Source organism: Primulina tabacum, chromosome 5 (assembly GCF_025594145.1).
Source record: "Primulina tabacum isolate GXHZ01 chromosome 5, ASM2559414v2, whole genome shotgun sequence".
NCBI lineage: Eukaryota > Viridiplantae > Streptophyta > Magnoliopsida > Lamiales > Gesneriaceae > Primulina > Primulina tabacum.
In genome coordinates this window covers 37,838,295-37,860,187 of record NC_134554.1, presented here as the reverse complement: position 1 = coordinate 37,860,187, position 21,893 = coordinate 37,838,295, and the positions used below count along the sequence as shown (strand labels likewise).

General features: G+C 33.1%; 2 protein-coding genes, 1 long non-coding RNA gene and 1 pseudogene across 3 annotated transcripts in view; 3 read left to right on the top strand and 1 right to left on the bottom strand.

Annotated features, from left to right (window-relative positions):
- LOC142544991 (uncharacterized) overlaps positions 1–21,893 on the bottom strand; it is a 92,802-nt gene that overhangs the window by 55,658 nt on the left and 15,251 nt on the right. The window lies entirely within an intron of this gene.
- Positions 1,993–6,506, top strand: LOC142547580 (transcription factor bHLH128-like). The gene is made up of 6 exons (XM_075655943.1): positions 1,993–2,455; positions 3,778–4,103; positions 4,183–4,323; positions 4,834–4,899; positions 5,347–5,415; positions 6,257–6,506. Exons 1-6 carry the CDS (start codon positions 2,038–2,040, stop codon positions 6,311–6,313), a joined length of 1,077 nt encoding a protein of 358 aa, XP_075512058.1. The 5' UTR covers positions 1,993–2,037; the 3' UTR covers positions 6,314–6,506.
- Positions 9,153–13,445, top strand: LOC142547579 (ras-related protein RABA5c-like). Its single transcript, XM_075655942.1, has 2 exons — positions 9,153–9,635; positions 12,866–13,445. The coding sequence occupies exons 1-2, from the start codon at positions 9,299–9,301 to the stop codon at positions 13,186–13,188; spliced, it is 660 nt and encodes a 219-aa protein (XP_075512057.1). The 5' UTR covers positions 9,153–9,298; the 3' UTR covers positions 13,189–13,445.
- On the top strand, positions 16,789–19,899 carry LOC142547578 (putative late blight resistance protein homolog R1B-8; annotated as a pseudogene).

Here is a 21,893-nt window from a genome sequence, read left to right as displayed (position 1 = left end):
AGAAGAAAACTATTTTTAGTATTCAAATAATATGTATTGGGCTCATTGTAAATAAAATTTTAACTCGTTTTCCACTATAATTATTTAACCCTAATCAAATTGTATTGTAATCACGATTAGGAGTTAAGGGTCACACAAGTTTCAATATCGAATTACGATTCATTTGTATTAAAGTATAATCAAGATCTTTATCTATGTTTCATAAATAGGTATACAGATAAAGAAATAACAAACCATGAAATAATGAATTATATTAAAATAAATATTGTTTATTACAATTGAGTCAATAAAATCTCTAGCCAACAGTTGGCTTACAGGGAATCTACTCTAACATATAATTGAATAATATCTTATTTGCGGAAATAAAAATAAATAATAAGCGAACACAAAACCAAAAACGAGGTGCTTAACATATATTTCTGTTGGGATGTAGAAATGTTAGCAATTTTGATTTAATTGATATCAAAATTTTTTATTACGTTTATAACATAATTACAAGATGTAGATTTGGAAAATTTAAGTAACCGGAACTCACATATGCAGATGAGCTCGATTAATTCGTATGTTATCTGGACAAACAAGTGGTCGCAACATCAAGTTGGTATTTCGAGCTTACGCCCACTAGATTTGAGCAGCTCTGCTGTTTTATTCATATCTCATAAACCAATTATATAAATGATTAACACACAAAACGGTTGAAAAAATAATTCAATTCTCTAGAATTATTTGCATGTATCTTTGGTGTCTTACATTGTAACAAAATTATATATATATATATAATGTCAAACACATAATAATAATAATAATAATAATGCAAAAATTTGTGTGAGACGATTTCACATGTTATATTTTGTGAGATATCTATTATTTGGGTAATCAACGTAAAAATATGAATTGTTATGTTAAAAATATTATTTTTTATTGTGAATATCGGATTGACCCGTCTCACAGATAAAAATTGTGAGACCATCTCTCAAGAGACTTAAGTTGATATTCTAAAATAATGTTATATTTGTGACACGTACAAGTGGTCATGGGGTTTTTTTAAAAATATTATAATTAATAAAATCATTATAAATATATTGCAAAGTTAAAATGTTTACAAAAATATTACAATCCGGGGTTCACTGCTCCGAATTCAAATTTTTTTTAAAAAAAATAAAAAAAAAAAGAATGAGGTCACGGATTAAAGCTGCCACGGATTAGGTCACAGATTCTTTAATCCGTGACCGAGCTCCCCCTCTATTTATTGCACCCTCTCCCCTTCTTGCCGATCATTCCTCCCTTCTCCTTTTTTCAATTTCATTTCAATTCGTTGGCTTCGATATTTTAATTGGTGTTTTGCAATTTCATTTCAATTCATTGACTTCGGTATTTTCATTGGTTGAGTAATCGGTGACATATTATTCCGTCTTCGGTATTTTTATTTGCGCAACATCAATATTTTCGATTGTTGGTAATAATTCTCTTCGGTTTGTTATGTTCTTATTTTTTTTGTTATCGAGAATTATCAAGTATTATTTTATTTTATTATTGTTGATTTAATATTGTTTTCTAATATTTTTTTTAAAAAATGTTTAACATTGACATGTGATTTTATTGTTCGTTGATTAATCATTTATTTCGTACGAGGAAATCTTAAGAGATATCGTTATTATTTTTGTTCATTATATTTATTAATGTTCGTATATTGACTGAACTAAATTTGATTGCCTGATTTTTATTATTGCAATAATTTATATTATTAAATTTAATTTAACGTAATAATAATTACAAAACTAAAATTATTTTATTAAATATTTATTATTAGTTAAATAATATTCTTTAATATTATTTTCCTGAAAGGAAATTCAATTAATTATATCGGAATAATTATAATAATAATTGTATAATTTGTATTATTGGAATAATTATAATAATAATAAAGTTTATATTCTAAAATAATGTTATATTTGTGATACGTACGAGTGGTCATGCGATAGGATCAGTCCACAGTCCAAAGTCTCTCCACGAACTTTAAGTTACATTGTCTGTGTCATGATACCCACGCATATGTATCCTTCCTCCACTTCGTCTTCCTCGCAAGGCTCAATGGGCCTCACCTCCTCCGGCAGCGGCAGCGGCGGCGGAGGAGGACTCATGCGCTACGGTTCTGCACCCAGCTCCCTCCTGGCTGCCTCCGTGGATTCAGCCGTCGCTGCCACAACAGAATTCTCCGGCCACTCTCACCTCTCCGCCGTCGGGAGAATCCAGACAGACAGTTTTAGAGAGGAGCCGCAGCCCAGTAAAGGCAACAGTACGATTGGGTTACAGCGGGCGTACGGGTTTGGTGTCGTCGGAGTTGGCAGCTCCGGCGGAGCTTCTCCTTCTCCTTCTCCTTCTCTTTCTCTGGTGCGGCATAGTAGCTCTCCGGCGGGGTTTCTCAACCAGATTGCGGCGGCGGTCGGGGATTCCGGTATGTTGACTTCTTTTGTTGAATTTTCATTGGTTGTTTCGTGGAAATTTTATAATGTCTGATTCTTTGGGCGGTCAACTTTATACATTGATACTTGAAATGACGGTTTTAGCCTTGTATATTATATAATTAATATTTGCTAAAAATAATTGGTTTTTAGAAGAATTGTTTTAACTTTTGATTGCAAGTAGTGTTTATTGTTTTATCTTTCCTTTAAAAAAAAAAAATTAGTATCGAATTCAACTTTAGTACAAGAACCATGCAATGAGATTGATTTTAAATTTTTATTAGAACAAATTAAATTCAAAATATTGTGAAAATATATCTAGTAGGTCTCTTTTGATGAGATGGTCTCACGAATCTTTATATATGAGACCATCTTTATATGTGAGACGGGTCAATTCTACCGATATTCACAATAAAAAATAATATTTTTTAATAGATTATTCAAATAAAAAATTTTTCTTTCAAAATACTAAGTATAATAATTTAATAAAGACTAAGTTCCATTTGATATAATATTAAATTACAAAAGTACCCTCACTCTAACCTTTTAAAGCTTCCTTGTATTTTTGCAGTGAATATATACAAGTCCCCACTAAGCAAGTTGATCGTTTAAATAATAAATAATGTGGGCCCATTAATTTTTTTTTTTATTTTTTTAAGTAAGATGCAATGAATATTTGTGCAGGTGCATGCAGTCCACTGCACCCACTCGAAATCCAAAATTTACTGCAAATTAAACAAGTGGGTGCGTGGGACGTGACTTGCATGTGGCGTAAAATTAATATTAATATTAAAAACAATATATAAATGTTATGGAAGATTGTAATTTAATTTTTATCGGATATATTTGTTTTTTTTTTAATTTTGATCGGATAATCTTTATTGGATAGGAATTGATAAAGCGATAACGAACATGTGAGTGATATATGTCGGAAAAAGAGAGTGATTTATGTCGAAAAAAGAGACTAAAACTGTATAAAAACAAATTTACTTAACCAAAATTGCAAATTTTCTTGAATTTTGTATATAACAGTTAACAAGACACAAATAAGAGATCTGTCTCACAAAATACAATCCATGAGATCTTTTCACATAAATTTTTGCCGTTAACATGACTTGGTATGATCACTAATATTGAATTATTTGCATGTTTTCTAACGCTGGTCCAGCTGATACGTTTCATTACATTCAATAGATGAGTGTCACTTCATCGATATTCACATAAGTGTGCACGATGAACGTTATATATATATATATATATGATCACTTTCAAGAAATCTCATTACTTATTTATTTTACATGGATAAATAATATAGGAGGATTCTCAGTTACAAGAGGGATGGGAAACTACAATAACTCTGACAATCTATCAAGGTTGAATTCTCAGCTCAGCTTCACCAGACAAGACAGCACTCTTTCTTATATCTCCGAAGAAAACGATAACACTGTTGGTGATGAAATGAGAACACTAAACGGGAAAAGAAATACCTCTCATTCGTATGGAAGTGTCGCCGGGTTTGGGATGGGGACGTCGACATGGGATGAAACGAACTCGGTCATGTTCTCCGTGGCACCGAACAAACGAAATAAGATCGTCGGCGGGGGTGACCTTCTCGGCGGGCTAGATAGCATGGAAAATCAGGTATATATAGTTATAATATACGATAGCTCGGTCGAGGGCGACCAGTTTTCCATGTGTAATATGTTGCATGTGAATTCAGTTTCAGTTTAGCATGGGACAAGGAGGAATGGAGATTACACAAGTCGAGAAGCTAATGCACAATATCCCACACGATTCGGTTCCGTGCAAGATCCGTGCGAAGCGCGGCTGCGCTACTCATCCTCGTAGCATTGCGGAGAGGGTATTGTTTTGTCCTTTCTATTTTCGACCTATTTGTTCATGCCAACGAGGAGTTAACTTGAGCTCCAGTTTCTTTTACCGCTCGAGTGGCTTAAGAACCCTCTCCAGTCGAGTTCGAGTTCAAGTTCGAGCAATCAGTTGTCTAAAACTTGAGTACCCGAGCTGAGGGTTTTCATCTTTTTTGCAATTTTGTTTTTAAAAATATTTATTAAATTTTCATTTCACTCTTAATTTTATTGTAAATTATACTTTTAGCCTTCAATCTATTGACACTAAGGACTTTTTGAAAAATATCTACTTGTCTCAATTCAAGCTCCACATGCCCTATTTGCTCTTGCTCGCGCTCGCGCTCGAGTACTATTTTTTGTCGAGTCAAGCTTGAGTATGTAGGAACTCAACTAGACTGATTGCACCCCTAGTCTCACGTTATATCACTCGTTGTGCATTATATATACTTTTCTTGCTGTGATTTTAATTAAATTCTCTTATATATATACATATATATATATAGGAGAGGAGGACGAAAATCAGTGGAAAGTTAAAAAAGTTACAAATTCTTGTTCCAAACATGGATAAGGTACTACATACGTTTATATATATTATGATTATGATATATGTGATTAACTAATTGCTTGTATGTACTTGCATTTTTGTTCCTATGTTGTGTTGGTCCAAAACCGTTTTGGTTTTATCGACTCGTAAATTTTGGATAACACGTTCACCCGAGGTTTACTCAGTACGTATCAAAAGTTAACAACTTCGAGTTGTCTCGCCTTTAAAAAAAAGTAATTTAGTTATCCTGACCAGGGATGTTCGCAACGAGCATTTTAACATGCCCCAGTAAGGAGAAAAATTGTAATTATCCCTTATTTTTCCCCGTTAATTTTATTTTCAAATATTTAGTACATTTACATAAATAAGTTTAATTTTATATACTAATCGTATCTTTTGCAAATGAAATATAATAATATAATTACAGTTTTATTTAATTAATTTGGATGTTCGAAAAATGTGAATATTGCAGCAAACCAGCTATGCTGACATGCTAGATTTGGCTGTGCAACATATAAAGAGCCTACAAAATCAAGTTCAGGTCAGTTTATATATTTTCCCATGTTTATTTTACTGTTATCACCGTTGTTAACATTAATAATCATAAGATTAAATTGTTGCCAATAAAAAATAGCTTACTTGAATGTTTAGTATGGGGTGCAATCGAGTCGAGTGGAGCTTGAATGCACTCTACTCCAGTTTTATTAAGATTGGAACATGGATCTAACTCAACCCCAAAAGCTAGTTCAAGGGGGAGGTTTGTCTAAGTATAGACATGCAACTCTCAGAGATTTCATCCAACCGATGTAGGACAATTAACACCCTTACTCACGCTCAGGAATGAATTTCTAGAGCGTGAAGTTTACAAATGATCCAACTATGGGCAGTCCAAAATATAACTATATATGGAACATGAGTTCTGATATCATGTTAAAATTGGGATTTGGACCTAACTCAACTTCAAAAGATAGCTCAAGGGAGAATGATTGTCCAAGTCCATATATACAACCCCCAGAGATTTTATCCAACCGACAGTGAGACAACTGATAAGTTCGAACAAACAAAGAAAAAGTGTTCGAGCTCTATCAACTAGGGCTTTCAAACTCTACTCGTTATAATTTTTGAGTTACCCTTGTGTTTTCTCATTATCATATATGTAAAAAAATAAATGTGATAATAACGACGACGTCACTAACGATAATAAAGACCGATATCATTGCGACAGCCTAAATATATGTTGATTTTTTTATTTTAAAAAATTCATACAAACTATATATGACTATAAAATGATCACTCAGTTACAAATTTGCATGAATGCATTTTAATTTATATTTTTTCACAAATTTTCTGTGATATTAGAATATTTATATTTTTTTTTTCAGAAGCTTCATCAAGAACTTGAGGATTGCAAATGTGGATGCAAGACTAAAGATTTATAGCAGGAAATTGGAAGTTCAAAGGTGTCAAAGTCCATTTGAACTTAGAAGTAGCACTCGACTAATTTGTAGACTTCAGCTTTGTATTATTTTTATATGTATAAAAAGTTGCAATTTTTTTAAAATATATGTCGATATTATTAATGTTTAATTCGGCGCTTCAATTGGGAAAAGGGTATACATCGTTCTATTCATATATTTCTTTCTATATTTTTAAATAAATAAACTAGATTTGGCAAAGTAATGCATGAAATGTCATCTTTTAACTGATTACACTGTTTTAGTGTAACTTTAAATTTAAAATTCTGTAATTTTGCAGGACATGAGAAAATCTTACGCTTAAATTATTATAAAATTCGCAATCGGCGCATCACACTAATACACGTACAAAAAAACTAATAAAAAGTCCAAACTATAGTCATTCATTTGGGTTGAACCGATTTGGGTTGGACCTCTTGGGTCGGCTCATCCCATCACGTAATTTAAGAGGGTTGGATTGAAATTTTTCAACTTATTTAAAAGCAGACTTAAATGAGCTAGATCACGCGAGTCACGGGTCTACACGGGCCAGCCTGATGCGGGCTTAGGTTGGCCAGCAGGTCTGGAAGAAAATAATGTTTTTTTACGTAATGAATATATGGTGTTATATGTATTTTTTTAATGAATGTTGTGAATTTTTTTATTAATTACTATGTATAAAATGTAGATATGTGAAATCAATAATTACAAAATTTATTGATTTTTTTTATAAATATTTATTTATGAAATGAAATTTTTAATTAATTATAATGATTTTTATTCGGTTTGGGTGGGGTGGGTTGGGTTGGAAATTTTCAGCCCACTCCGCCAAATTGTGGGTTTTTGGTGGGGCGGCTCGTCTTCCATGAACTGGCCGACAGGTAGTCTGATATAAACTACTTTATTGTATTTTAGTTTTATTTTATTTTTGAAGCGAATTTGACAAAGAGTACGATAGTTGATTTGAATCAACGTTTTTTAGGCTGTTGTTCTTTCGAGATTGTTCCCAAAAAGAAAAATAAAAAATAAATAGATATGAAAGATGTAATTGTAAAACAAGATCGAATCTATGGAAGCATTGGTTTATACATTTGTTTTAATCTTGACTCTAGAGATAATTTTGTTTGCTATCTTTGTTTGATAGTTGTAGAGAAAAAACACATAACAGTAATCAAAGTAAAATAATATGAAAATATAATTTTATTTATTTAATGGTTGGATGTTGAAAACTGCAAGACTAAAGATTTGTATCAGGAAACTAAAAAGTGCAAAAATGAGTCGACTTTTTTAGACTTCAGCTTTTTATTATTTTATTTTATGAATAAAAAGAGGAAGCATTTTTTTTTAAAAAAAAATTATGTGGACATTATTAATGTTTTTTTTTTTTTACTTTCAGAATTCGTAACCGCTATTTTTTTATATGTCCCGAGTAAACTCAAAAAACCAACACAGCAGGCAAACTACGGTGATTAGGTAAATCACACTGAACAAACCATGTGTGGTAGACTCAAACTAAAAAAATAGAAACATAAAAGAATTGAATATCTCATGTCTTGATAGATGTCCGCCATATCTTATCATTCTAAGTTCTAACTACCCATTCGGGGCGGACATTCTTAATTTTAAATCCGGTTTTGTTTCTATCAAGAAGAGTGTGCAACATTATATTCGTTATTTTCCTTTTTTCTATATTTCAAACAATAAATTCTACAATACAAAATGAATAGTTAGGATATGGTGTCTATTTTATATATATTAACGACGTTTTCATTTAGCTTTATCCACCAATAATGTGGTTGAAGAGGCTATTTTCGATACATAGTAACAGCTAACATCAATTTTATCATGTGTCGGTTCATGTCCACAAAAATGTAACTCTTGCACGTATAATTTAATGTGTTATAACTCGTATTTCTTTAATTTAGAGTTCATGTTTGAGATTAAGTAGAGACGTGGTTTATCGCAATGGATCGATCTAAAACTTGCCCGAATCCTGGTCCGATTTGATCTGGAACATAATCGAGATTGAATTGAATACATCGTTGATGTTAAGTCGGATTAAGTTATTCGAAATCTGATCATCATGAATGTGATTCAATAATATATCTATTTTTAATTTTATTCCGTAAATAACTTCTTTCTATACACTGTGGTTGGAATTTTTTTTAAAAAATATTTGACTGTCAAATCTATTACGGACTATTATTAAGAATCTTTCTAATAGAGACAAAAAATTAATCTGTTTTTTGTTTTCTCACTTTTGCCTTCATTTGATATCAAAATTACATTTTTTTATTTTTTTAATTTCAAAAAACATTTTTGTTTTTTTTTTTGTTTTTAATTACAACGATTCAAATTGCACTTTAGTCCCTCGATAATTTGTCAAATTTCACTTTAGTCTATAGATAATTATAAAAAAACTGTACACACGCACCGCGTGTGCAAAGTAGCTAGTTTATATTACGTCGATGTCAAGTCAAAAAATATTAATTTTTTTTATAAATAAAAAAATAAAAGTAAATTTAAATTTGATAAGTTGAATACTAAAATAGCTTGAATAAAAATGTGATTTATTTTGTTATATATTTTTATGACAAAAATTTGTGTGAGACGGTCTCGGGTCGTAGTTTGTGACACAAATATCTTATTTGAGTTATTTATGAAAAATATTACTTTTTATACTAAGAGTATATTTTTTATTGTGAATATCGGTAGAGTTGACCTATCTCCTGTATAAAAATTCGTGAGACCTTCACACAACAAATTTACTCTATTTTTATAATGGAAAATAAAAGATATGAGAGACCGTTATGAAGACAGCCATCAACCATAAGTGTCATTAAAACCCACTATCACGACTCACGATTTCCTGTCTCTCTGTCATCCCCTGCCAGCTCGATCTTCCATCTTTTCAATCCCCCCCAGTCTCAATTTTACAATCATAATTCCCAAAAATATCGAAGAATTGAAATGGGTTCTTCATCGGATGACGAGGGCGAGGAGTACTTGTTCAAGATCGTGATAATCGGGGACTCTGCCGTCGGGAAATCGAATTTGTTGTCGCGCTACGCGAGGAATGAGTTCAACATGCATTCGAAAGCTACGATCGGTGTTGAGTTTCAGACCCAGACGATTGAGATCGATGGAAAAGAAGTGAAGGCTCAGATTTGGGACACCGCCGGGCAGGAGAGGTTCCGGGCCGTCACTTCGGCGTACTATCGCGGCGCGTTTGGGGCGCTTGTGGTGTATGATATCAGCAGGAGGTCGACTTTTGATAGTATCACTAGGTGGCTGGATGAGCTCAAGAGTATGTTTTTCTAAGCTTGTTTTAATTGTTTTAGCTTATTTTGGATTATTCAGTTCGTGTTTGGCGTCCAAGGATTTGAATCGATTTCGCCGAAATTTTAGGTTTTGGACCTGTAGGAAATTTGAAATTGACCTGAAAGTTTTGGTTCCGACAAAATTCCATTAAAGTCGGTGAATTTAGAGCTAAATTCCTAACTATTGCCCAGGTTTTTTAAAAAAAGAACAACCTTTGCTCGTTGTCGATATACTAAATTGGTGGAATTTGGTTTCTAAATTAAGGTATCTTTTTACCGCATTTGATATTAAAATGAAATTTCACTTGATTATATGATTAGAGGATAATTGATGATGGGATCTGTTTGGAGTGAAAAGGTTTTCGTTTTATTGTAATCTCATAAATGTGGGATTTGAGTAAATTTACTGGAAATCTGAAATTGAATATCATTTCCCGTTCTCCCCGGGACCAAAATTCAATCACCCTTCAGATTGATTAAACATTGTTTAAGGATATGAAGTGCAGATGTTGTAGATTTTCTGTACCTCGTCACTTGTGATTTGCTAGTTTTTTCTTGATGGGTTTATATATTTGTTTATTTTGGAAGGGAACCAAGGTTAAAACGATCAAGATATAATTTTTATTGCTCGACCGTGTTGACTGTAAATCAAAAGATGTAACTTTTACTGAGCATGTCATTTCTATGTTGAGAAAAAAAATTTGTGTAATTATGTTTTGATCTGCATAATTCTGTTCAAAAATTGAATTGGTTTATTTTTAAGCACATTCTTGGCATACATTCTTTTGGTTTGCAAGCTGTTATACTGCATTTTACACATGTACAATGGTTGATGTGATATTTATGCAATCTTATGTATCTTGTTGATCTCGTACGTTGAATGGCATATGATAAACGTGTTAGATTGTAATTTTCTAATCAAAATTTCTAATGAGTATCTAGAACAGAAATGGCAGCTATATCTCATTTATTTATTTTGGTGGTTATTTCTGAATTCCGAATTTGTGGTGTGACTGAATTTTACTTGTATTTGACCTGAGTACGTTTTTGGTAAAATGTATTATTAATTAGATGTGGCTGCGTTACAATTTCTATTATTTGATACTTATATTATTTCCAATTTCTATTACAAGAGTAGAAGAATATGACATAACGGGGAAAGACATTTCAATTTTTGTTTTGTCATCAATCAGAAAGCTTTTTGTTCCCTGCTAAACAAATCACATGGTTGAATCATTCACCGTAAGCTAAATGTGCTGCACAATTCTGGCTGATAAGTTCTCCTACATCGTACATCCAATGAAGCTATTGTTGCGAAAGAGTGAGCTGCCTTGTTTTCATCTACAAGATCTTGCATGCAATCGTTTGATTTGAAAGTTTTAGCCAATTTCAATTACAAAATATTGTAGTAATAGAAGCGTTTGACCGAGGCAATACTTTCTTTGTCTCTACCATGTTATTAAGGAAGAGTTATGTGGAATAACTAGTTAGTCTCTTGGTTGGTTTGTCTGTTCCAATTCTCTAAAATACCTCTTTACCCTGATTAATAGTGGACCACGTGAATTTATAAAATTTAAGATTAATTGAGCATATTATTGTTTATAAATGTAATGTGTTACAGATCAGTTGCAACTTATCAGTTGTTGCATCACAGTTTTCCTAAACAAGTTGTTGCTTTTCTTTTGTTGCACAATTATATAAGACCTTTGCTGCAGTGTCTGCTAACTCTACATTTTATGGGACTTTAAGTAGAATATTTCCACCCAAAAGAGTGCCCCATGCGATCCCCGTTGATCACTGCCATTCAAATACCATACACACCAGCCCTTCAAAATTCTTAATCATGAGACAGGGAGAGATTATTTTTATTCAATGAAATTTCCTTCATTCACTATTTGCCTTTCCGCATGTTATCACACGGTGTTAAGGGGAATATTTTAAAATTTTTAATGCAAATGCAAAAAAAATTATATTCTTGGAATTAGAATTTGTGTCAATAGTTGAATAAATGGGAGAGCTTCCTAATTAATCTTATCCACAAATCCTAACATGTCTCTTGGAGCATTGTTTATATACCTAATGCTAGCCAACAGGTAGAATAGTCGAGACATGGATACTAAGTAGGTAAATTTTTATATTTGGTATGATCTAATCATCTTGTCTTCGTAATTATAAGTTAACATTGAGACTGGTTGCAATTTCTTTTTAGGCATTAAGCAACAAGTCTTGACTCTTGAGGTTTGGAGACTTGGTATAAAATGAATGTAAGAATCTGTGTCATCCCTTCTGTGAGAAGGGGAAGGTTATGGCTTATACTCCTCCATCCCCTTGTCTATATGCTATTTTGAGTTGGCATGTTTTTAGGTTAGAGTTGAAATTTCAGCATCTTCACATTTATGTCCTTAGAAGTGGTGGTTGTGGGTTAGTGGTATTATATTATTGCTTTTACATGATACCCTCAGCTGTGAAAGAGATTTGCCATTTGAAAACGTGACAGATTAGTGGGGACTTCCTCAATGGATAAATAGAACATACAAATTATGGAGGCGCCAGTGTTTGTCTGTTGAGTTATATCTTGATTTATTATCATATTTGGCTGTCAATATGCTGTAGCTTATCTCAAGTTTTCAATCGAGCTTACTTCTGGAAGTTTTATTCTATACTTCCTTTGTGAGAAGATTTTGCGATTGAGATTCAGTCCATAGCACATCTTTGTCAAATATGTTGATATAGGTTTGTAACTTTCCCAGTGATTAACATCAGTAATCTTGCAGCCAGTGTTTGATGCTAGCTTAGAAAAGTTTCTCAAGCTGTTTATTACCGGAGGTTTAATATATTATGTGGTAGCTTCATGATTAATCTATAAGCTAGAACCATCATGCGCATTTATGTAGCCATTCCTACAGGGTGACTCGTAGCCTAGATAAGTTAGATGAAGACTGTGTCTAGCTAATTCCCTTCAGTATTAGTGTTTTAAGTATAATAGTTAAATTTCAATAATCTTCTACTTGATGGAAAAAAGACAATTAGACAACTAGAAATAATATTTACACCCAAGAAAACCATCGGCACACTCTTTCATTGATGTTATTTATTCTGCTCTTAGTTTTCCTCGTTTCATATACTTCATTTACAACTTCATTTATATGTGCATGTCAAATTGCTACATTTTTTCATACCTCTCTGTAGCTAAATCTCAGTGATCCTCTTCATGCAGCTCATTCAGATACAACAGTCGCAAAGATGCTCGTGGGAAACAAGTGTGATTTGGAGAATATCAGAGACATCAGTGTGGAGGAAGGCAAAATTCTTGCAGAATCAGAAGGTTTGTTTTTCATGGAAACATCGGCACTGGACTCGACAAATGTTAACAAGGCTTTTGAGATTGTTATTCGGGAGATTTATAACAATGTCAGCAGGAAAGTCTTGAATTCCGACTCATACAAAGCAGAGTTATCGGTTAACAGGGTTTCCTTAGTCAGTGATGGCAATGATGGATCAAAGCAGACAGGAGGATCCTACTCTTGTTGTTCCCGGTGAACGAATCTGTTTAATTCTCAAATTTGTACAAACCGTTGGCATTCTTAAGGTTGGTTTCTTTATTTTATTCAGTTCATCAACTTCTTGTTTTATGTATTATTTATAGTGGGATTTTATAAAGATCAAATATATATCAATGGTCCAATACGGAGAGCAATTTGTTGGTTCAAATTATATTTTCATGTTCTGGAAATGTATATCACACAGGTTGACACTCTTTGTTTATTGAATTTTGGTCTGTTAAGTCGTTTATTTGATTTTTTTCCCCTCATTGGTTGTTATTTTAACAAGCATAGGTTTTCATCTTAGATGTTAGGTGTGAGCGTGGGTTCGGCCTTGAAACCGAAACCGAACCGAAAATTATGGTTGAAGCTACCCGAAATATATGCTCATGTATTGAAGAGATGAAACAGTGTTTTGTTTTCCTCTCATGCGCATATAAATATAAATTTTATTTTGCTTGGGGAAAAATATGAATTTTTTTAAAATATATGTACTATCAGATATAAATACAAATATAAAATTTATTTAGCTTGGAAAAAATTATGAATTTTATTTAAATATATGTACTATATTTGATTAGACCTTTCAAGAGCAAAAGATATATATTTTCGTTTTAAAAATATATTTTCAATGGCTTATGTTTTGGACACTATTTTAATATGGTCTAATCTCAACACGCCAAAAAGACCAACTGCACCGCATCACCGTGTCAGTTTTTGTTTCATGTGAATGAAAGACCACTAATTATCTCATCTGCACAATATAAGTTACTGGCTCACATAGCATCAATGCTGCAAACCACTGCTAATCTTTTTTCCTTCCAACAATAAAACACTAATTCATAATCCTCGATTTTGTTTCTACACTTATGTTCGTAAAATAAATAATTTTGTGGTTTTAATAGTTTTGAAATGAAGGATGAATGAGTAATTACATGAGGGGTTTAAGGAAGAAAAATAAATTATGCACGTAATCAATGTAAGATCCCAAAAATATCATAAATGAAACGTCTTAAAATACCTTGGCACAATTTTAGGGTTCTCTCCAAATACAAGCGCCGAAAAGAGTGCTAGTTAATTTCAAGCTCAATCGGGTAATTCATCAATAATGTATAATAGGAATGAGTAACATATTACATGTCATCGTATAGATTGACATATGTGATATTTATGTGTTTACGTGACGTATTATGACATTTAATAAAATTGATGTATGAAAAATAAAATATATTTTACTTACATTTTTTTGATATACGTTGCATCGATCCATGATATTGCATTTTATATTGAGTCTTGAATCCACTGATAACATTTTTATGTTGTCTATGGATTCGAGGTAGGATTTTGGGATAATACAGAACTGTTACCTTGTTCGAAAGATGATGTAGGCTGAGAAATATACCGTGTGTCCGACTACACCGACGTAGCTTGGTTGGCCTGATTTAGCTATAACATTTGATACAACTGATATCATTACCTTATTTCAATTATCCTTGCATGAGATTTTGAAATGAACATGCGTTAAATCCATATGTCATTTGTCATGATAAATATTTTTATTTCAGTAATGTCATTCTCGATTATTACTCACGACTGTTACTTGGGTCGAGAGACGAATCAAAATATGTAATCCATTGATGAAAAAGTATCAAGGATATGTCTTTGTCGTACATGTCTATTTTTCCCCGATAAAAAATTTATTGGTAGTTAAACTACTCGTTAAATAGTTTTTGATCTATAATCTTTTTTCTAATTTTTTAAATAAAATATATCATTAACAACAAACAAATAATTATATACATAGAACCAGCGTTTTCAAAATCGGACCAGACCGGTTGATTCGATCGAGAATCGGTCACGAGTCCAATCTGGAACAATCCTATAAACCGTTTTTACCGTCCAATCGCTCAAAGTCGGTTCAAAATATGTCCGACCGATTCACCTATTTTTTAATTAAAATTTTCTATTTTTTTATTTTTTTAAAATTTTTTATACTTAAAATTTAATTTTTTGAATATATATATAATTATTTGGATTTTAAAATTTATTAAAAATATTATTTTAGTAATACTCGACATTATATTGATTTATTTATTTTTTTAAAAAATATAGATATTGTAGGATCGAGCGCTTGTCGCTTTACCAAAAGCTATAACTAATGGTAATGTTGCAACTTAAATATGTTAAATCGCATAGCAGTCAAAGCGTCATAGTTCGATCGCTCTACCCAACACAAACAATTATTGTACCTGAATTATATTTGATTATATGTATGTTGTTTAGATTTGAAATTTAGATAATGTTTGTCACGAAAATTGCGGGGCGTGCCAGGCACGTTTTCATGTCAAATGTGAATGCTCTGACTTCTTTAACCAAACGTTGTAGGTCTCGATCCGGTCGTAAGTTCTAACTCCTTCGAAATGGCTCAAAAGCGCAAACACAAAATGAGGAATATGACAAAATTACACGAGGAATCCATTAACAACATCAAATATTATTATGTTGCTATGAACTTGACCAATATTTTTACAAAGAAGATTGATGAACATATGGAATATTTAGAATACTTTGCTACTGGAACTAGAAATTGACATAAACAGACATAAAATTGACAAGGAATTATGCAGAGCTTTGCTGTAGATTTGTTGGATGTGTTTGTTGTATTTCTTTCTGATTATTCCTTCTGCTTTTGTCACACTCCACGGGAGAGTTTCAACAACATTTCACGATTACTCACGTTGGGTCATGGCTCAACTCCTCGTATCATGCTTTTCTTGGACCAACTGCTCACAACTTTTGTGGGCTTGGCATCTGTTGGACTGTGGCTTGGAATTTCATGGGCTTTGGTAACTCTTGTGGACTTAGCTTATTTTAGGTATAACAGATAAATTTGTCTTTTATTATTTATAAGCACATTTAAGTTCTTTTTAATTTAAATTATATTATTTTATATAATATAATGATTTTTCAGTTCGATCGATTGAAACATTTTTATTTAAATCGATTTGATCATCAATCCAATTATGAAAAATATGGTACAAAACTGTCTCTAGAAACTGAATAGAGCATATAAATGCATAGTATTAAACACAACATAATATTTAAAAATTTAGATGATCATGCTATATCAAATCATCAATCAATATTCAACTCAATAATTATGGCTAATGGAAATATCGGAGAAAAAGAAAAAGAAAAAGAAAAAGAAAAAAGGAGTTGATTAGTGGAAGTGTGAGAGAAACATATTGCAGTGGTAAAGTGACTTTTAGGACAATAATTTTCTCTAATTCTAAAAAAAAATTTATCTTTTTATTATTTATACCCACATTTTAGTTCTTTATAATTTAAATTATATTATTTTACGTAACATAACGATTCTTCGGTTCGATCGATTGACACATTTTTAATGATTCAATTATAAAAATATTTTAAGTGATTAGAAACTGAATAGAGCATACAAATATATAGTATTAAATGTAACATAATATTTAAAAATTTAGATGATCATGCTACATCAAATCATCAATAAATAAAAGCACAGAGGACAAGATATCGTGAAAAAGATGAAATATCCTACTCAATTATTATGGCTAATGGAAATGTTGAAGAAAAAGAAAAAGGAGGTTGATTAGTGGAAGTGTGAGGGAAACACATCGCAGTGGTAAAGTGACTGTTAAGACAATAATTGACAATAATTTGCTCTAACTTTGCATTTTGGGTTTCCTGAGATGCTTGGCTAGTTTCAGTTTCTTTGTTGAAACAATGGCGTATGCTGCTCTTGTGTCACTTTTGCATGCCACAGACCAGTTTCTTGATTTGGATATCTGCTTCTTCCCTTTCACAAGGGAAAAAATCGAGTCTTTTCAACAAACAATTAATTCTTTAGTGGCATTTCTTGATAAGTGCCCACCTATTTGCAGCCAAGAAATCAATGATTTGATAAGGGAAATCAGAGATGTATCGTATGGAGCGGAGGATATCCTCGAGTCCCTAATAGCAACTCACTTTCTGCAAAAAGATGGAAGCGATGGTTATCAAAGATTGAAGAAATTTCGAGAGATTAGCTTCGAACAAATCGTGGAAAAACTTGAATCGATTAACACAGAGGTGAGCAATATTCAGCTAGATGGGAATGATGTTCATGACCGGAGAATTTCAGCTCTTGCTGGTTCCTCGAGGGAGGCTTTGAGGGGCAATAACTCTAGTTTGGAGGCACTGGACGATGATCTGAAGATGAAACTAATGGAACAACTTGTAGCAGGATGTTCCCAAATCGACGTCATTCCGATCGTTGGCATGGGAGGGATTGGTAAGACGACTCTTGCTAGAATCTTGTTTGATAGTCAGCTGATCAAGGAGTCTTTTGACATTCGTGGTTGGGTCACAGTATCTCAAACATATAGAGTCCAGGAAGTTGTTTTAGGCATTCTAAAAGACATCGGTGTACCTTTGGATAAAAAAAAGGATGTCGAACAACAACTATATCAAACTTTATATGGCAGAAAGTATTTAATTGTATTAGATGATGTTTGGGATATACAGGTCTGGGATGACTTAAAAAGACTATTTCTAGATAAGAAAAATGGTAGTCGAATCATACTGACTACTAGGCATTCGAAAGTGGCTGCACATGCCAACTCTTTTGGACGCTAATCATGAGATGCAGCTTCTAGATGAGGATTCGAGTTGGAGTCTCCTATGTCGAGAGATATTTCCCCAAAAAAATTGTCCATCTGAACTAGTTGAAATTGGAAAGGAGATTGCAAGACAATGCCACGGTCTTCCTCTAGCTATATCTGCCATTGGTGGGCATCTTAAAAAGGAGAAGCACACAGTAGAATGCTGGGAGTATGTTTCTGGAAATGTAAATATGGTCTTAAAGACAACTAATGACCCGACATTGGAGATATTGACTCTGAGTTATAACTACTTGCCCCATCATTTGAAAGCATGCTTCCTGTATTTTGGATTTTTTCAAGAAGATCGTCCCATAGAGGTATTCAGACTGGTGAATTTGTGGGTTGCTGAGGGATTTGTCAAGCCAAGTAGATGGAATAGCATAGAACAGGTTGCAGAAGAATATTTGAGAGATGTCATTGAGAGAAATCTTGTTTTCGTGCATAAATATGATTCGTTTGGGAAGCCGAAGAGATGTGGCATCCATGATCTATTTAGAGACATATGCATTAGGGAGGCTAAAAAAGAAAAGCTTTTTTATGTCTTGGATACAGATGCACCACCTGACGATCTTTTGGAGATAAATAACTTACGACGTTGTGTTCTAGACGGTTACGAATCTCCTTCACTGGAGAGTAACTTAACCCTTCACGATTATTATGAAGACTATCATGTTGTTTGGGATGACAGTAATTCTTCGTACAACGGGGACTCTGAAGATTCCTAACTATTCAGATACTAATATTGAGTATGATGGAAGTGATAATACTCCTGCAAATGAACATGAATATCGATTCAACATAAGGGATATTATGTTAACGACCCGTTCTTTAGTTTGTCATGGTATTGATATTTCACAACAAATTAAACTAGCTTAAGGATTGCTCAAGGTATTGAACATTAGCATGGGATCAACGAAGTTTCCAATGGGAATTTTAGAGTTCATCAACCTAAAGTACCTTCATCTTGGCAATGTTCGGGAAATCCCATCTTCAATATCTAGACTCAGGAACCTTCAAACACTTATTATTCGGGTTATGCAGATAAAGTCTATGCCATCTGAAATTTGGAAGATGAAACAACTAAGGCATCTTCTGATCAGTGGTTTTCATCTTCTTGATATTCCTGATGTTCAAGGCGAAGGGACGAATGCATACTTTCTCGAATATCTCCAGACACTTTCAGAGATAATCGATTTCACTTGTAAGCGAGAGGTCATCGCCAGGGTCCCAAATCTTAAAGAGCTAAAACTTTTGTACAGCAGGGATGCTGTTCGCTGGTCATTTGAATCTCTGAACAATCTTGTCTATTTGTGCGAAACTTGAATCATTACGCCTAGATTTTTGGCCAGGTGAGTATAACTTGCAGAACCTTGCCTTCCCTTTTTCGCTAAAAAAACTGGTGTTAGTAGGCTGTTTAATTCCTTGGGAGAAAATGACCATTATCGGTATCTTGCCCAATCTCAAGGTCCTCAAACTGAAGCTCAGAGCCACAAAAGGAAAATTCTGGGAGACGAATGATGGAGAATTCAAGCGATTGAAATTCCTCTCGATTCAGTTTTCAACTTTAGCAGACTGGAAAACTGAAAAGGACCATTTCCCAAGCCTTCGGCACCTTATCCTCCAGCGCTGTTTACTGAAGGCAATCCCATATGAAATCGGAGAAATTTCGACCCTTGAAATAATTGAACTAAAGGGATGCTCGCTTGCAGCAGAGTCTTCGGCAAAGGAAGTGCTCGGGGAAGATAGTGACATCAAGCTCATAATTTCCAATGATGAAAACTTATTGCATCCTGTTACTGATCGTTATGTCTTTGATTTTTTTGCTCAACATGTCTGTGAGTCAATCAAGGAATCATGCTGTATCATCCTTTGAAGTTCTTGTAATTTACTTTCAACATCTTATGATATGTTGATACTTTCTGAAACTTATGAGTACAAATTCCGGCCAAGATAGTAAGCTAGCATAGTTAAACAATTCCGGATCTTTGGGGGTTACATTTTCCGAGAAAGTAAACGTCTCTTTTTTTTTAGTTGTTGGTATTTTACCCTCTTTTTGTTCTGCTTCTGTTTTGCTGTTGTGGTTTGTGCAGTGATGGTGCTAAAATTTCTTAGCTTGCTCTTCAAATTTTTGTTGAAGAGAAATGTCTTGCAAAATGTTGTGATGTAAATCATACTTACATGTTGATGTACTTTACAAAATCAGAATGCCTTTATTGTTGAAAATCTGGGAAAATGAGAAAGGTATTGGTGAATATCTCATTTAATTCTCAAGCTAATTAGTTCAGTCTTTGCTTCGTCAGAAAAGATCGACTGATGCTAAAACAAAGGACCATAGAATTTGAAGTCAAGTTTAATATAGAAGTCTCGTCAATGAAAGGCATCATGTACACAAGCTGAGTCAATGAGCTTGTGTACATGATGCCTGGGATCAGTCGAGATGTTGGATAGCGTGGGAACCTCAGCTTAATCCACGGGTCCAGTGATACAGATGGGGGAGGTTATGTTGGAATTAGACGAGTGGATGTGCAAAGCTTAACTTGAATATCAAAATGACTCGAGTTTCGGAGAGGTGAAAACTTTCCACAAGGAACGAGCCACATGAAACTTAGCTAGGACCCCTAAACTTGCCCTCATTACCTACTGTTACAATCCACAAATTTGAATTTCCATTGAAATCCAAGGGTCATCAAATTCTTATTTTTTCCCAAAACGAACATACTAATTTTATATCATGTATTATCAAGAGTTGACTTTACATGATATATACAACATGAGAATTTTAATTAATTAATGAAAATAAGAATCCTAATGAGATTAAGATTATGAATGAATTTTAATATGACCTGGATTCTTGATATGATCAGTAATCAAAATTTATAAATATTTTATTGATGGTCATATGAAATAATACAAATTTTACACACATATTTTGGCAGACAATTTTGCTTCTTCTCCTCCCTCATAAAAATTTCGACCACCCTTATTTTCACAAGAAAATTTTCAACCACTTCCACAGCCACATCATCTCCGGTTTCTCAAATTCAGGCGATCCAATCTCAACACAAATTTCGTTTAGATCTCTCAATCTATACGAGGAATCCAGTTTCTGATCGTGAACCTTATTTGATGTCGAATAAGGAGAAAGAATTGTTCGTAAGGATTTATAAGTCAATTCGGCTAATTTCAGACTGGTTTGGTGTCCAACGTTAAATACGCAAAGGTAAACATATCAAAACACCCTATGAATATTTTAAATCATATGACGCCCAAAGAATGTTTACAACGTCAAAACTAAAAATTTATATTTCTACTGCGCCTTGAATGCGATAAAACGATACTCCGACAATTAAAAAAAACACTTTAAACAAAAAAGGTTACACAGTCCTTTAAATTTTATTTTTAATAAAAGGAACATCATCAATTAGACGAATACACTCATTGTTATGTTAGAAACCGTAACATATATCACTCATCCATTGTCGCCTAACACGAATTTCAAACATTAATTCAAACAAAATTCCATACCTTCATCGAAAAATGTAATATTTTTCATGACCTATTCTCAATTATATGAATTGTTATGAAATAATTAAATGATCACTGAGAAGGTAAACCTGATTTTCATTAAAATATTCTGAGGGTGGTCTTTCAATTTGTTCTTATATGATTTGAACTTCATGCACTTTTAATTTATTTTACATTTAATTTAAGTTGCTTAGGATAAGAATTATCACGGTTACATTATGTAGGACAGAGCGCTTGCCGCTTTATCAAAAGCTATAGCTAGTAGTAATGGTGCAACTCAAATCTTTTAAACAGCACAACAGCTCAAGCACCACTGGTTCGATTGCTCTACCTAGCAGAGACAATTATTGCACCCAACAAACTCCCTCCCAATAATTGAACTCCTTGCAATCAATGAGAATCGAAACCGTGACCTTGGCTTTGATACCAATTGTAGGACCGAGCGTTTGCCGCTTTACCAAAAGCTATAGCTGGTGGTAATGGTGCAACTCAAATCTTT